At 41.0% G+C, this 17,806-nt stretch overlaps 1 protein-coding gene across 2 annotated transcripts in view; it reads right to left on the bottom strand.

The window, feature by feature from the left end:
* LOC140269877 (protein jagged-2-like) overlaps positions 1–1,954 on the bottom strand; it is a 61,673-nt gene extending 59,719 nt beyond the window's left edge. For both annotated transcript variants that reach the window (XM_072364885.1, XM_072364886.1), the window contains exons 1-2: positions 1,637–1,954; positions 317–640 (exon numbers count right to left, since the gene is read on the bottom strand). In XM_072364885.1, the coding sequence (XP_072220986.1) occupies positions 317–640; positions 1,637–1,705 (393 nt within the window). In that variant the 5' untranslated portion in view covers positions 1,706–1,954. The remainder of the gene's footprint in view (positions 1–316; positions 641–1,636) is intronic.
* Between the last annotated feature and the right edge of the window lie 15,852 nt (positions 1,955–17,806).

Here is a 17,806-nt window from a genome sequence, read left to right as displayed (position 1 = left end):
TTCTTATAGGAACCTGTGCCAACGCTTGCAACATTACGGTATGTATGACCACTTTCACGCTGCATTAAAAAAATCTTCCATTTGCAATTCTGACACCGAATTACCAACATGAGATTATGTTAAATGGGCCGTAATTGAGGGGTCATCCTCACACCATTTCAAGAACTTATAAAATAACAGATTTGGTCCTGAATTCTGATAACGGACAAAGGGAAATGTCACCACTTTTTAAGATCCAATGTTTTACAAACAAGAAACCACAACATTTTCACAATTTGTACATAAACTTGGATTTCCACTGTCACGATTCACTTACCGGCCATGCGAACTGGAAAGGAATTACGATCTTCCCTGCGTCGCTGTTCCGGTTCTGTCCGGATTTCTGGCCGACCCTGAACTGAAAATTATTCCCACCGATAACCTTAGTAGTTTCCGAGCCGTAGGTGCACGTTCCACTGGTCGTGACCTCCGTTTGATATTCCTTTAAACACACTTTGAAGTAGGTGTCGCACTCGTCCGCGCTGCAGTGGCCGCCCGCCGCGCTCTTCTCTGAGTCGCAGCAGTCGCCGCTCAGGAGCTGACCTCTGGGGTTTTCCACCGAAATCAGCTGCAGCTCAAAGTAACCCGTGGACTGAGACACCTGAGGAGCACAGAGAACGCTCAAATGTGAGGTGAAGTGAAGTAGTAAGACTGCAAAAACTAAAGGTCTGCAAAGTCGATTCAGAACGCTTACTTTTCCTTCACGCCACAGTTAGTACTTTTAAAGTATTTCACAGAGAGTACAATTGGCCTACAAATACTTATATCACTTAGATCACTTAGATATCACTTTCAACCAAGACTTTCTAAAACAGCAAGTGTATCGCAAAAGTATGTCATCCTATTATATATATATATATATGACCTATTCTTACATACATATATAAATATTATTTGTATGTTCTGTTTCTTTTGTTTTTCTGCATTAGAAAGTCATCCCAATCCTCCTCACTACTGTACACTTTGGCACCGCTGAACTTCAGAGATGAATAACGAGACCTAGTACTCCAATTTAGCTCACTCTGCAGTTCAGCTTGCAGCTGTACACTACAAAGATACCAACGTTGCAAGCCTCTAGTCTGAGTTTGAGTTCAAATATTTTTTTCTTTCCTCAAAAGAACTGAAAACTTCTCAGAAAAAAACGGAACAATATTAAAAACTTTAAAACTTTTTATAGGTGTGGGGTTATTTCTTGTTGCGCATGAAGGTGCACCACAAATGTGGGAAGCTTTTTCACCGAATCTTTCAGCGTCATATGAGTCTTCATTTTGGCATCTTACAACATTCTGCAACTGGCACTTTGTAAGGAAAAAAAGTTTATATTGCTCCAAAGCAACTGACTTATTTCACATGCACGACTTGCAGCTCATAACACTGTAAACGATTTTGAAATTAGGAAACTGCTAAACTAATTTATCCCCTGAAGGAAGCGCAAATTTAGAAATTCCAGATCACATGATTCAGTTGTGGGCATGCAATTCAATTAAAGCTGGAATTTAACCGTCTACAAAAAGACACTCTTGGTCGACTGATAAATTAAACCAGCGCCCAAAAAAATATAATCTGCCTCCGAGACGAAATCACATAAAGTTCTCACCTCGGCCCACAACGTGAGGAGAAGACACACTAGCAAGAAGCGATGCACTTTCCCCGGATTAGTCCACATGTCGCTGGCCGCTCAGTGTTGGTTATCATGAGGGAAAAGCTCAATATATATACCTCAGTCCGTCAATATAAAGAGTAAAGAGGGAGAGAAAAGCTATATCCTCCTCCTCCTCTTGTCCGAGGCATTCACGGCAGCTCCCCGGGATGCCTGCGGGTCTGGAGGAGGAAAGGCGCACCGTCGCTGCTACTGTTTGGTCCACGGACGCACAAGAAAACACGCAAAGTCCACTACCCGTCGCCGCTCGACGCTCTAAGCAGCAGGGGAGAGGAGCAGCGGTGAGTTTCTGCAGCCCAAAGTACGGACCGGGCGCTCACCGTGATCGACATCTCAGCGGGCCAATCACAGGCCTCTAGTTGGAACAATTAAATCCTGGAACCAATCGTAAGTTGGGGCAGGAGCATGAATGAAGAGAGGACTGCTGATGGATTTATTATTGAAGTTTTCTCCTATATGAGTTTGTATATGTACATTTTTACGATTCAGCGTCAATTTCCATTTTACTGAAATTGTTGTTTACTGTTTGGAAACATTGTTTTTGTATCACTGAGCTCGAATCAAATAGAGTGCCCGTAACAAGATTAGTGCATAGCTTCAGTTCAAATTATTCATATTAAACCAGCAAAAAGAAGCATTCAGTCTGAAAATTAAAGCACACGCAGAGTGGATCTGATGTCTTTAGTGAGGGACACCTAAGCTGCTCCTCACTGACCTGCAGGCAGTGGAAACAGGGCTGTTAGCGCCCTCTACTGACAGCCTACACAACTACCAAGACAGTGATGTGAGAGCGATAAGAAGCGGGTGAGCAATACGTGGAATCAAAAATGTAATAATTTACTGTCAGTGCAAAATGTTCTTGCTTTCTTTATTTGATATTGGCACCTCAGAGGGCATTTATTCCCCAGTACTTTACTTTCACTGAAGTTTGATATCAGTGTGTTAGCAATCCATAAATATTCAGGAAACTGAATGAGAAATTGGTCTCTACAGTTTCTGAAATTATTGTGGGAGACAAATTATAAGAAAAACAGCACAATGGGAGAAAACGTGTATCTGTTTTATTTCACATCATAACAACAGATGCTTGGAGGCTTATAGATCGTGGGGAGAGCTTGAATGAAGAGGTACCTTAATCATCCCCCCCCACCCCCACCCCCTTTTTTGTAACAAATTCAAGATGGTAAAGAAATAGGTCTGTGCTCTCCAAGTTCCCCTCTGTTTTTATTATTGTTATTTAGCATGCAGAGTTTCACGGTCTGAAACATTCAGCTGTCATTTCCTATCTGTTTGCTATTTATAGAGACCTGTCAGTTTGAAGCTGTGTGGAGAAGAGTGCCAACCTTGAAAGTGCAAAAAAACTAAGTACACCTTCACTCCTTGCATATGAGTTGCAGTCAGCTGCTGCTGCTTATAAAGTGCATACGATTAATCAATCATCAGCAGGTGTGAACACCTCTATAGAAGCCAAAGTTTTGGCAGTTTCCTGGTCAGGAGCATTCAGGTGTGTGTCAACCCAATTCCAAGGAGGAAAGCCAATTATTTTAGAGAAGTAATTGTTGCTACTCACCAACCCCAAAAGGGTTATAAGGTCATTTCCAAACATTGTACAATGAGAAAGATTATTCAGAGGTAGAAAACATTCAACCACTAATCTTCCCAGAAGTGGACCTCCCAGCACGTTCACCTCAAACCTTTAACAGAATCACTTGGTGAAAATGTCAGTATCCATGGTTGAAAACAAGTTGTGCTGCGAATGAAAGGGGTTTTGAGTTCAGCTGTCTCGAGGTTTTAAAGTTTCAGATTCTTGTCTCTCTGTCAGAACCAATCTCCTACTGTGATAGGACAGGTCTGCACTTATTAGATCAAGTCACTGTGATAGTCACTGCTTCTCTGGAATTTAGAGGAATATGGAATTTATGCTAAAGGTACCAATAAGCTTCTAATGACAAATACTCTGCTTGCTCAGAGCCTTTCATGTTTCAGCCCAAGCAGGGCTTTATACTAGCTGGCTTTCATTGGGGGCAGGTTCAGGCCAGGGCTACGTTCAAGAGCCCAGCTACACATGTAATCTCAGACAAAGGAGAGTAGTCCAATTACCCGATTAAGATGAGCTATAACTAGCTTGACTTAACTGTGCATGTAAATCTTGTCCTCAGCTGACATGTGATACTGTTGAGCTATACTCTAGTGATAAACAATATAGGTGTAATATAAACATTAGATAAATGCCTGTTGAATAATGAATAAATATAGCAGCAGCACAATAGATCTAAACAGTTCAGGTAAAAAAATAAAAATAAATAAAAAAAACATTATGGTGAATCCCTGGATGAAAATACAGCTAGCACAGAAAGAATAGATAAAGATAAAGACAAGATAACAAGACATTGATGATTTTCTAAAGCCACAAACTGGTGGATTAACGGTCTACTGCAAAGGATTTTCAAAGTTACAGTGAGGTTGACAATGACGACGATACCGTCCATACTTAAAAACCTGTGATAAGAAACTGTTAAGATCTTTACAGTTTCTTACAGGCCAGACCCAGTAAAGATCGGAGGCAGGCAGGTTAATGGTAATTAAGTTTTTTAAAACAAAGACCCAAAATAATACTTAAGTACTTGCTTAATGGCAGACTCAGAGACATCAAAACTCCTTTTCCAAACCGGTGCTGTGAGCAGACAAGAGAGGTGAGTATCCAGCAGCTTCAAAGATCCAGAGATGTGAAAGGGTTACTGATCAGACCGGAGTAAAATGGGAGTTTGGGACATCTTTCCTAGTGAGTTACTTGAGTGGCAGAGGTGGTAGTGGCAAAGATGATACTGTAAGATAAAATGGAAACTCAGAAACTCCATGACAGTGATCCCTGTTAGGCATCCAGCGAGAGAGGGGATCTTCTGAAGAAGACAGGGTAAAAACATGGACTTAGTAATCTTAGAAGATTTCAACTCGAGAACCATAAGCCTTGACAAAATAGTTGGACGGTTATTGTACCACTGACGATCACTAAGAATCTTGCAACAAGTAGACTGGAGCTTAAATGCACCAGAGCCAGGCACCTCCACAGGTGAGTAGAATGAGCAATCAGCCACCGCGCCCACCAGGTAGCAACACCAAGAAAAACAGGAAGCATCAAAATAAAAGCATTAATCAAAAACAGTGATCAAAGTCAACCAGTGTTGGGCAGGTGATAGACAGTTTCTTTCCACTGTTCAAAGGAGTGCACCATTGGTCTCTCTCCACACTTTCCTGGAGCGAGAAAGGCGCGATTGGACTGACGGGACTGCCAGATCATGCTCCTTCGACGGGAAGCGGGAAGGTTGGTAGCCCAAGGGGCTGTTTCCCAATAGGGAGGCTTTCCTGTGGCAAAGCAAACCAGTGAGTTGTGGGCATACTTAATCCATGACATAGGGTTACACCAAATAGTCTGGTTCTGTCCAGCCACACAGTGTAACATAGTTTCTAATTGGTTGGTTGAGTTTTTCAGTCAGTCCATTAGTTTGAGGATGGAAACCAGAGGAGAGACTTACAGTGGCATCCAGGGCTTTACCAAACCTTTAGAAAATTAGTCTACTATAGTTAGAATAACTGAGAAAAGGGTAATCCAGTCACAAACTATATGGCAATATGGGACCAAGGGCAATGTGGAACAGGCAAAGTCTGGCACTTTCCCACAGGGGGTTGATGAGAAGCTTTACCCCGATTACATTCAGGGCAGGCAAGGACGAAGGCACAGGTATCAGCATTCACTGTAGGCCACCAGAAGGCTCTCTGCAGAAAAGTTAAAGTACGATTAATTCTGGGTTTACATGTTAAACGGGATGAGTGACCCCATCCGATATGAGCTCTGGAGTTCATATTGGATTACAGATCCCATCACTCAGCCTGTAGTTTAGCTGTGACATCATCACTAACCTCTCTGCTTAACTTCAGTGAAAGCAACCGAACCACTAGCCTTTCCAAACTCATCTACTCTTCAGATGCCCACCTCATCTTTCGTTGGATGACACCTCTGGAAATCATTACCTCAGGAGTCCCATCCACAGCTGTGGTTTTACCATGGAGACTCAGGAATACACTTTGCAAATGACCCCTTTTTGGAAATAAGATTAAGTATTTTTATTCTGTGTGGTGTAATTTGAGGTTTAATTGTAATTCTTTATTACTGGGCTGTCCCACATATTCTCTGAAAAGCCTCTAGCTGATCCAAAATGCTGCAGCCAGAGTTCTGATGAGAACTACCAGGAAAGATCATGTTTCCCCAGTTTTAGCTTCTCTTCATTGACTCCCTGTTAAATTCAAAATATAATTTAAGATTCTTCTCCTGATATATAAAGCTCTTAATGACCGAGCTCCATCATATCTTAAAGATCTCATTGTAAGATATTTTCCTAACAGAGCACTTTGCTCCCAAACTGCAGAATTACTTGTTGTTCCCAGAGTTTGTAAAAGTAGAATGGGAGGCAGAGCCTTCAGTTATCAGGCCCCTCTCTTTTGGAATAAGCTGCCAGTAAATGTCCGGGAAGCAGACACCCTTTCCACTTTTAAGATTAGGCTTAAAACTTTCCTTTTTGATAAAGCTTATAGTTAGGGATAGCTCCGGTAATCCTGAAACATCCCATAGTTAAGCTGCTACAGGCTTAGACTGCTGGGGGACCTCATATGTCACACCTTTCCTCACTTTGCACTCTTTTTTCCCCCTGTTTGATTTCTCAAATGATATTATGTACATCTGACATTATTGTGGTTATTAACTTGTGTTTCCCTGTTCCAACAGATATCCTTTGAGTGGTGTTACGGTGTTATTTCCCCCTCTTTTCTGTCTTCTCAAACCCCAGCTGGACGGATGGCCACCCTTCCTGAGTCTGGATCTGCCAGAGGTTTCTTCCTGTTAAAAGGGAGTCATTCCTTTCCGCCGTCGCCACAGGCACGCTCAGGACCGGAGATTGTACTGAAGACAAGTTTCGATGCAATCTGTTGGTTTCCTTAGCTAGGATATTGTTTTTTTGAATTGGCTCTATATGAATGAATTGGATTATTTTGAAATGAATTATTTGGATTTCATTGGATTATGATTACAATGAATTGAATTCCAATTGGCTTGAATTGGACTATATTATTTAAGTGCCTTGAGATGACAATTGTTGTAATTTGGCACTATATAAATAAAAATTAATTGAATTGAATTGAATTTAATTGAATTGCGAGGGGGCTGCACGGTGGTGTGGTGGTTAGCACCGTCACCTCACAGCAAGAGGGTTCAAGAGTTTACATGTTCTCCCCGTGTATGCGTGAGTTCTCTCTGGGTACTCCGACTTGAAAAACATGCATGTCAGGTTAATTGGTGACTCTAAATTGTCCATAGGAGTGAGTGTGACCGTGCATGGTTTATTTGTCTCGTTTGTCTCAATGTGGCCCTGTGATGGACTGGCGACCTGTCCAGGGTGTACCCCGCCTTTCGCCCAGTGACTGCTGGGATAGGCTCCAGCCCACCCGCTACCCGACTGACGGATTGACGGTATAGGAAATGGATGGATGAATTGGTCAAACCAAAGGGTATGACTAGATATTCAAAATGGGGACTGTTAAATGCTGTCTTCCACTGGTCTCTTTACAAATACCGACGATATAATAGGCATTCCTGAGGCCCAGCTTGGTGAAGATCTGGGCCCCAATTAGAACCTCAAATGCAGAGCTAAGTAACTGAAGGGGGTACTTGTTCTTTACCGTAATGTTGACTTCATGATAGTTGGTGCAAGGATGGAGAGAACCATCCTTCTAATCCGCAATGAAAAAGCCAGCTCCCAGGGGTAAAGAGGATGGTCACATTATGCCTGCTGCAAGGGAGTCATTATTTTATAGTTCTTCGTAGCAGCCTGTTATATAGTTTATTAGTTGAGAACCAGGGAGCCAATCAATAGCACAGACATATGAGTGGTGTGGAGGAAGAGGACGGAGCCTTATCTCTACTAAATACCTCTGCTGGATCATAGTAGGCTGCAGGGACACAAGTGAGATCTGGAGTTTCTGGATGGAAAGCTGGACTTGTTCCAGGCAGAAAGACCAGCAGAACGGAGGCAACCTGAGTGACATGAGAGGCTCAAGCCCATAATTTGCCAGTTCTGCCAATCAATCTGTGGCTAGTAGAACAACAACCTAGGAAATCACAGAACTAAAGGTGAGGAATTCACAAAAAGGAAATACCTTAAACATGATTACCAGAAACAGGTCTAGAGGTACAGTAACCTCGGTAACCTATGCAAGGGCTCTGCCATCAAGTGCTCTAATAGACCTAAGTTCAGGCAGTTTAACAGTAGGAATACCTGATTTGGTCACAAAACCTTGATCAATTAAATTGGCCTCAGCACCTGAGTTAATAAAGGCAGATGTAGACAAAGATGTCTGTTGGAGTCTTAGAATAGCCGTGAGAGTCAGATGCAGAGGAGGGGTGCTCAGAGAGGAGGTTCAGCTCACCAGTACTCCCATCTTCATTGATTAGCCGAACCTTTTGGTGTCAATTCAATTCAATTCAATTCAATTTTATTTATATAGCGCCAGATTACAACAATCGTCATCTCAAGGCACTTAAGTAATATAGTCCAATTCAAGCCAATTGGAATTCAAATGTGTCAGATGGAATCTTTTGCACATGGCTACCTAGTGATTTGGTTATCTACAGTAAAACATTCCCCGGCTAAGAGTCGGCACTGTTTATCCACTGGGGTTAAACAGGTGTGCCCCAGCTGCATGGGGACCTCCTCCGTTGGAGCAACGGGATCGTCAGGAGCTAAATGTGACTCAACAGGACGTAGTGGAGGATGTGGTAGTGGGGATGGGGAGGAGACAAAAGACAAAAGCTCCTTTCCGTCTTCTCTCACTCATCTGATTAGCTACCTTGATGATGAGGGAGATCAAAGTGTTGAGATTAAATGCATTTTTTTCTGTGCTATAACAAAAAATCATGATTCCCTGGCCTTTAGAAAAAAACTAATTGATGGTAGATAACCAACAACTGATCTTTAGAAAATAACTTGTTTTCATGTACACTGGAAAATAAATATATTTGTTCAAGAAATATTCTGAACTGAATCAGCAAGCATCGAATGTGATAAAATCGAATGAAATCCAATAGTATGTAATGTTTTGTCCCTGAACCGTTTGTTACCCCATGTTTCTTATGTCTCAAATTGATACACCCCCACTAAACACACAGATCCAAAGAGATTGTTTAAAGTTAATTTGGTACTGATTGTTTTAAAAAATAATTATTATTTGCTGCAGGAGTGGTTTATAATGTTTACAAATTATAGAGACCCATTACTATGTGCTATTATCACTGAGGTGACTCAGTGACTCAGTGACAGTGAAAGCTGCCATCCTCTATAAAGAAAAATCATAAACCTCATATATGCATATACGAGATGAGATTATCATTGTGTACTCATTGATTGTACAGAGCTTTACATCCTCAGATTAACCTGTTTCTACAATGCCCTCACTGGTGCTTTATATAGAAATAATCAAGAAAGATCAAAGACAGACCAACATTTCTATTCTTGTAGCTTGTTACTAGCCTGACCTAAAATGGAATGATATGTTCAAAGAGGGTATGGTAATTGGCAATGTTTTGTTCATTGTCTGTTCTCATTTTTCCTGTTAAACTCTTTGCTATGTTTTTCAGGATATTTTGGGTAATATTACTGATGATTTCCACATTGGTAAGTTGCATTTAACAATCTCAAGTCTTCCCACATGTGTGAAAACTCTGTTAAATCTGTTACTTCCAGTATGCAGATGAGATTTCCTTTTGCATCCATGTCTGATAAATTGGTTTTAATTTGGGCCAGCAGGGTGAATCTACATTGTCTCAGATGGTCGGCTGTGGGAGAATTTAACAAGACAGCTGTTTCTTCTCACACAGACCTTCCTGCTGCAGCTTGATCTTGTGCAGACAGCATATCAGTTCTGAAGACTGGTCAGTCAGCTGCAGTATGGAGTCCGACAGGTGGCCTATGACACTCTGCAGCAGGTGTTTCCTCCCAGGAAGGCAGGTGCAAACACACACACATTTTCTCATTTGCTTCCACTTATGTACACATGACTCATTCACATGCCTGCACAAAGACACAAATGTTTTGTGTTCATCTATTTACAACATCTCTTATCAGAAGAGATAGGAAGGATGTGAATGCTGTTGAGACAAACTGAGGAAGTTGTTAGTTTAATTAGCTGCGTTAAACCTACTGGTCAAATTTTAACTACACCGAGGATAAGACGGTTCAGTGACCAATCATCAGATTTGTATGAGTACAATGTCAGGTAGGCTACTCTATGTGACTGCAATTTTTATTCAGTTTCTTTTTTTATTTTCACTTTTACAACGTGTACACTAATAGCAACTTAGTGTGCTGGGGAATTAGCCAGCATACAGTTAACAAGGTAATAAAAAGAAGTTTATGATTGAAACCTGCTTAGACAAGGATATGAAGAACAAAGCAGTTTTAACTTGGTTTGAGTGAAGGAATTCATTTTATATTAAAATCGGTATTTGTTCATAACTCGTCAAAATAAGGTTATTTTCAGAATTAGCTACCAATATCTGTTGGTTTGGTTTAGGAGAAGCTCATGAATTAGGCATCCTGGCTTTCTCACCAGAAAATGACAACACTGCTCATTTCTTAACATTTTACAGTGAATTATGTGTACAATCCTTTTTTTTTTTCAAGAAGAGATTGTGTTGTCACCACCAACTGGGATTTTATACAGGACAGGGAGAGAGAGAAGGAGAAAAAAGATACCTGCCATTACAATGTGCATACCAAAGACAAAAAATATTAGTCAATAGAGCTTTTAATAGCTATGCTGTTTTATCATGTTGTTGTACTAGATTAAGCATTTGTCAAAGCAGCCTTTTGATTCTTTAGATTTAAATCACTCAGGAACAGGATGGATGCACATCATTCACAATCAAAGCCTTCCTAAGAACGAAGAAAGAGTGTTTATCATCCAATTGAATTCAGAAGTTATATTGATTTGATACAGTGCAGAAAGTGTTAAGTGTATAGTCACAGCTTGTCAGCCTAATTGATCTTTAAGCTGTTTGCTACTAAAGGCACACAGTGCAGTCTCTCATCGCAATCCACCACAAAATAGAAAGTTTTTCAAATTTCTTCGAGGCAAATTCTGGAGTGGGAAAAAAAATGAAGCTGTGAATTCATAATTTCTTGACTTCTTTTACTTTCATTATCAACGCTTAATTAAATTCAACTTTGAGTCCAAGTCAGTGTTTTATGGAAGGATGGATTGGCAAGCCAAGAACATGATATTGTATCTCAGACCACAGCTGTGGTCTAAACTGAAGATCGAGGTAAAACATCTGTTTACAATATATCCACCAATTTGAACAAACCTTAAGAATAAGCTTTCCATGAAATAGAGAATACTGACAGAAAATGTGTTATCTCATTCAAAGTCACTTGGTGCGTTAATAAGGTCAGACAGCCTCCGCTGCTTCATTGCACAGGAACGATATCATTCTGCTAGTGTTGCATAACATCAAGATAGACCTCCAAAGTAGTAGTAAAAACAAAAAAGAGAAAAAAGTTACTGTACTGAACGTGCACATGTGACTGGTGATTCCAGAACAGCCTAAAAATCCTGTTTTCATATTCAGTAGGCAAATATTTGAAGGACTAATAAATTCTAAAGGAGATAAATACCCATCTCACATTGCTCGGGCCTCTTACACGGAACAAAGACTAAACAAGAGCCCTGCTGAAGTCTTTACACATCTGATATGTCCCCCAGCATACAGCAGATATGATGCTGATGTTTACAAGCACAGGACCACATCATATAATACACAAAAGCTTCTCTGGAGGAAAATTTAATATTATTATGTAGTATTGCCAACGATTATTTTATTATGTAAAAAAAAAGGTACAGCACTGACTAATATGACATTAGAAAAGCCTGAATTTGCTCTCAAACGTGCTGATTTATGTCAGTGTGTTTGTGTGTATACTGTATTGACAAGACCCAATTTAACATATCCTCTATACTCCTACATATTTTATTGCAGTCATTCACACGTTTAGGTCGGTCTCTGCAGCAGTTCCTCATTCCTACACTTTAATCACACATAGTGATTAAATTCAATTTACTGTAATGACTGTTATCTTTACTGCAGTCAACAATCTGCTAATTTTATGACTCTCATGGCTACTGTAGAAGTTTTGAGACAGCTTTGCCAGTGAATACATGAAAAATATGCCTGCGTGTAAAGGGATTATTTCTTAATGTGAAATTGTTTTTAATTAAAATTTGAGGTAGAACTTGATTGAGTGTTGCAGAAACTGAGATGAAAGTTTCTTTTGAACCTGCACCCACAGAGAACTTTGCCAGATCGTTCTCAGACTTTGGTCTCACCACTGAGTCTGTGCCAAAAACTTGTCTGTTTTTCATATAATTGTTTTATCTCACATTATTGACCAAATATTATCTAGTTGAAATCATGTTAACCATAAAGGCTTAACAAAGCAAGTTGTGTCGTGGACAGGTAGGTTAATCAATCGACGTAAATATGATATGTTTTTGTAGACAATCTTGATGTAAAAGGAAACATATTCAAACAGGATTTGGAATCACATGGTTGCCATCAAATAAATGTTATATATCAAAAGAAATCTTAAATATCAAACAAAATAACATGGATTTAACGGGAAATAATAAAACTGAATATATTTGGGCAACAGAATGAAACTGAAGAGTGATCCTTAAAAACTGGCAAGACAAAAATGGGGTTCTTTCAAAAATTATACATTGATTGGAATCTATTGTTTCCAATGTTTAGGAGTGAGGTGTATTGCAGTGTGGAGGTTAGCACTTTTGCCTCAGGTTCCAGGTTCTCGAGTCTCAGCTGGGGCAATTCTGTGTGGAATTTGTATCTTCTCCCTGTGAATGTATGGGTTCCTTTTGGGCATTCCGTGTTAAGTTGACTGTGTCACGGTTCGGAGAGGTAGGACCCAGATGCAGTTCTTTTTGTTCACAAAAAGGGTTTATTCCACAAGCAGGGAGCAAAAGACAAGAACAAAAGGCACGATAGGGCCAGATCAAAATACTTAACTATGACAAAAAAAACAAGACTATGAAATACAAAACAAGACTATGAATAAACAAAGAAACAGGACTCTGAGGCATAACCAGACTTATCTCTGTGGCGAAGCATGGCGGGATAGTGAGGTAAGGATTCTGCAGTGACTGAAAGGAAACCAGAAGACTAAATACTGTGGAGGGAGTGATCAGTGAATGAGGTGCAGCTGTGAACAATGAGCCAGGTGACTTGAGTGAACCGAGGTGGCAGGGGAAAAACATGACTAGAACATAACTGAAACCATTATTAAACATAAACTGTGACAGAGCCAACTGTGACAGACTGATTATTCTAAATTGACCAATGGGGTCAGTGCTTGTCTTTGTGATTGGCTGGTGACCTCTCCAGGGTGTAATGTGAATCTCATCCAGTGGTAACCGGAATAGGCTCCAGCTACTACCCAGCAGATCTTAATTGGATGGGACAGGTATGGAAAATGAATGTGTTGGAGACAGCACCTAGGGGTTATTGGTAATATCATATTTCTATACCATCTTTACATCCTCCTGCTGACAATGAAAATTTTTTTCATACAGTTATTGGGTTTATCTAATATTAGCAACGCACTGGTAGCTGTTTATTCTTTTACTGTTATGATTCTAACTTTGTGAAGAGTGATACTTAAAATACATTAACATCCTGATGCATCAGTTTGTGGTGAAAATATAGAAGATGCATGCAGTATATGCAACTACCAACTCCCACTTAAAATGTGTTTGAGATTCCAGCAGCAGCTAAAAATGCTAAAGGTCCAATGTAAATTTAGTTTTTGGTTTGTCTGGTTTCAGGAGTTGCAACATGACAGACTCTTTGATAGAGGATCCTCACCATCTCTAAATACAAATTACTCCCTCTAAGGTCTTGAAAACACAGTTTATTCTACTAGTGTTTATGTTTATGTTTATGTATTTAGCAGACGCTTTTATCCAAAGTGACTTACAAATGAAGATATAACAAGCTATATAAAAAGCTAACAATAAACTACATAGAAGGAACCCACTAGTCCGACTCTGTCAGAGGTGACAGAGTAGAGATAGGGTGCAGGCATAGAAGGAAGTGCAGAAAGATAAAGTGCAGAGATAGAGGCGGTAGGTAAGTACAAGGTAAGTGCTAGGCTGGGAGATGCCCTCTGAAGAGCTGGGTTTTCAAGAGTTTCTTGAAGATAGACAGAGACGCCCCTGTTCTGGTAGCGCTCGGTAGGTCATTCCACCATCGTGGGATGACACATGAAAGGCGTGGGGTAGGCACTGCTAGACGACAATCCTGGGACGAACGAAGGGACCGAGTTGTGACATAAGCCTTTGCAAGAGCATTCAAGTAGATGGTAGCCGTTCCATTAAGCACTTTGTAGGCTAACATCAGTGACTTGAATTTGATGCGGGCGGCTAAGGGTAGCCAGTGGAGTTCAATGAACAGAGGGGTGACGTGTGCTCTTTTAGGCTGATTGAAGACCAGATGCGCCGCCGCGTTCTGGACCATCTGCAGAGGTTTTATAGTACAGGCTGGAAGACCAGTTAGGAGAGCATTGCAGTAGTCAAGTCGGGAGATGACCATGGCCTGCACCAGGAGTTGGGTGGCATGTTGGGTTAGGTATGGTCTGATCTGATCTTTCTTATGTTTAGTAATGCAAAGCGGCATGAACGAGCAACCGAGGTAACGTGATCTTTGAAGATCATGACATTTGGTCATCAATCATGATGTTTCTAGCAACCTTTGATGGAGCAAGAGATAGCGATTCAGTTTGGATGCAGATGCTGTGGTGTATGGTTGGTTTGGCTGGGAAGACAAGCAGTTCAGTTTTTGGGAGGTTAAGTTGGAGATGATGGGCTTTCATCCATGTTGATATGTCAGAGAGACAGTCTGAGATTCGTGCTGAGACCGTGTGGTCGTCAGGTGGGAATGACAGATAGAGCTGGGTATCATCAGCATAACATTGGTATGAGAAGCCATGTGATCGGATGATCTGTCCCAGTGAGTTGGTGTATATGGCAAAGAGAAGAGGTCCCAGTACTGAACCTTGGGGGACCCTTGTGGCGAGGTGGTGCGCTGCAGAAGTGTGACCAAGCCAGGATACTTTGAAAGACCGACCAGTGAGGTATGATTCAAACCAGGAGTGTGCTCTCCCTGTGATGCCCATGCTAGAGAGAATGGACAAAAGAATACTGTGGTTGACAGTGTCAAATGCAGCTGATAAGTCGAGCAGGATAAGTACAGAGGACTCAGCTGTCGCTCTGGCTTCTTTTAAGGCTCCTGTCACAGCCAACAGAGCCGTTTCGGTGGAGTGTCCACTTTTAAACACAGATTGGTTTGGGTCAAGGAGGTTGTTATGTGAGAGGTAATCGGTGACCTGCTTAAAGACCGCCCTTTCAATGATTTTAGACAGAAACGGGAGGCAAGAGACCGCCGATAATTCTCCACATGAGAGAGGGAAGGTTTCTTGAGCAGCGGTGTAACCTGAGCTTTTTTGAAGGTGGTAGGAAATGTGCCTGATGTCAGTGAAGCATTAATCACATGCGTGACTGCTGCAGTTACAGTAGGAGCAATGGATTGGAGAAGATTAGTAGGGACAGGGTCCAGCGGGAATGTAGTAGGACGGCTACATGTGAGAAGTTTAGACACACTGCTCTGAGCGAGAGGGGTAAATGAGGAAAATGATGCCGTAGGACTTCTGCATGCAGATTTTGTGGTACCAGGTTCGGTAAACTGTTTGCTTTTAGCTGCCACTTTGTCAGTAAAAAATGAGGCAAAGGTGTCTGCTGTTAGATTGGTAGCAGGTGGCGGAGGCGGAGGATTAAGTAGAGTTTTGAAAGTGGAAAAAAGTGTCAGTAGTACTATGAATGTCGTTGATGTAGAAAGACTTTTTTGCATCAGTAACACTGGATGCGAATGATGACAGTAGCGCCTGGAATTTAACTAGATCTGCAGGATCTTTTGACTTGTGCCATTTCCTTTCAGCAGCTCTGAGATTGGTGCGCAACGCTCGGAGAATATCTTTAAGCCATGGGTGAGACTGGGAGGATCAGGTGGGTTTGGTGGATAGAGGACACAGACTATCCAGAGATAAGCTCAGTGTAGAGCAAAGGGACTCCGTGGCATCATTAACCTGAAGGGAGGAGAATGCGCTGGAGGTTGGAAGAGCGGAGGCAACAACGGAGGAGAAGCGGGTGGGCGACAGGTTGCGGAAATTGCAGCGGAAGGAAACCATAGGGGTAGAAGCAGATGGTCTTCTCGGGAGACTCACTCTCAACTGAATGAAATAGTGGTCAGACAAATGCAGAGGTGTGACAGATAGGGCCTCTTTCTTGAGAAAACTAGATCTAGCACTTTGTCAGCTTTATGGGTCGGAGGACTGCTGAGCAGTTGTAGCTGAAACGAGTGCATTAGTGTCAGAAAATCAGAAGAGTTAGGACTGTCAAGGTGGATGTTCATGTCACCAAGGACAATTATGGGACAGTCATGCTCCGGGATAGAAGAGAACAAGGTGTCTAGTTCATTTAGAAAGTCACCGAGTTGTCCTGGTGGGCGATATACGACAATCATATTGATTTTACATTAATCAAACCATTGTTATGAATATTACTTGGCACTTCTGTAAGTAGATCTCTTCTAAATTTCACACATGACCTTTTTCAAGGAACGAGGGGATTATATTCCATCAGAAAACAGCAAATATGTAATTATGGTGAACAATGATACATTTTTTAAGGATTTTCTCATTGCTAGGAGATAATATGTGAAACATGCTTTCTTGTAATGTAATCATATAAGAATGTAAAAAAATCTCAGCAGAAAAAATACATTTTCATGTCTTGAAAATAGTCTTGTTAAAATAAGAAGTTGCCAGCTGAAAAAACAAATGAGTGTGAAGGCTTTTTTGGCAGAATGATGTTTAATTTAATTTAAGAATAATGTTTACAGGGCCATGGTTTTTTGAGTCAGTTTATGTTGATGTTTATGCATTTAGCAGATGCTTTTATCCAAAACGACTTACAAAGGAGGATATAATGTTACAGCATAAAAATATATGTTTACTATAGACATAACCCTAACCCTAACCCTATCCCTGAACCATATGCATTTGCTGATGACTCACTCCTAAAAACAAAATGATGGTACTTTTAAACTGAAGATCTTTTCTTTTCAAACTGATTTCACATTTATTTTCCTGTCTGCCAAGCTAAACCTTATTTTTTCTATCCTCCTTCTCTTTCTTCTTCCTTCAACATGACTCGTGAGTTTCGGTTTTTCAAGGGCAATGTTGAACATCAAAGAGTAATGTGTTTTAGGAAGGACTAAACCCACAAACATGATTGCTTTCACGTTCACCCTCAGCTTCTGCCTCACAGTGTTGAGTACAATGGCGCACAAACAGGCTGAGGGCTGAGTGAGCTGCCATGGAAACATTTACAAGTCCCATCCTGAAGAATGCAAACAGAGCAGAGTAGAGCTCTTATCTGACAAAAGAGTAAACTTTAGGCAGTCTTGTTGCTGCTTGCCAGTGTTGTCTTTCAGTTTCAAATAGAGGACAGTTTTCTCAGAATGAATTGCATGTGTGTGAATACTTATAACCGAATAACTTGAAGAAAAATTAATCTGGTTTACAGGCATCCTCAGAGGGGGTATTATAATAAAAACCCATATACTCACACTCAAGTGCTTATGAAGCTGATGGTAATTGTTGTTGAGGGAGTGGACTGATTCACCCTCAAGTTCCCCTGTAGGAATTCAACAGCTAAATACTTAATGCCAAAATCAGCAACTATCGCAGTGACAGATCACCATTGCTCACAGGGTGGGGTGCATGTCTTGGTCAAACTAAGGCTGTGAGGTGTTCAGAGTCTCAGAGCACACATATCATGAATCCTCAGGTTGGATCAGGTAAGTAAGACAGCCTGGGACAAACCTGTCATACTCGGGTGTGGCTGAATGTTGCCAGTGGAATTCTTTCAGTC

Source organism: Leuresthes tenuis, unplaced genomic scaffold, assembly GCF_036924035.1.
Source record: "Leuresthes tenuis unplaced genomic scaffold, fLeuTen1.0.hap1 SCAF_15, whole genome shotgun sequence".
NCBI lineage: Eukaryota > Metazoa > Chordata > Actinopteri > Atheriniformes > Atherinopsidae > Leuresthes > Leuresthes tenuis.
This window is presented reverse-complemented; position numbering and strand designations above follow the sequence as displayed.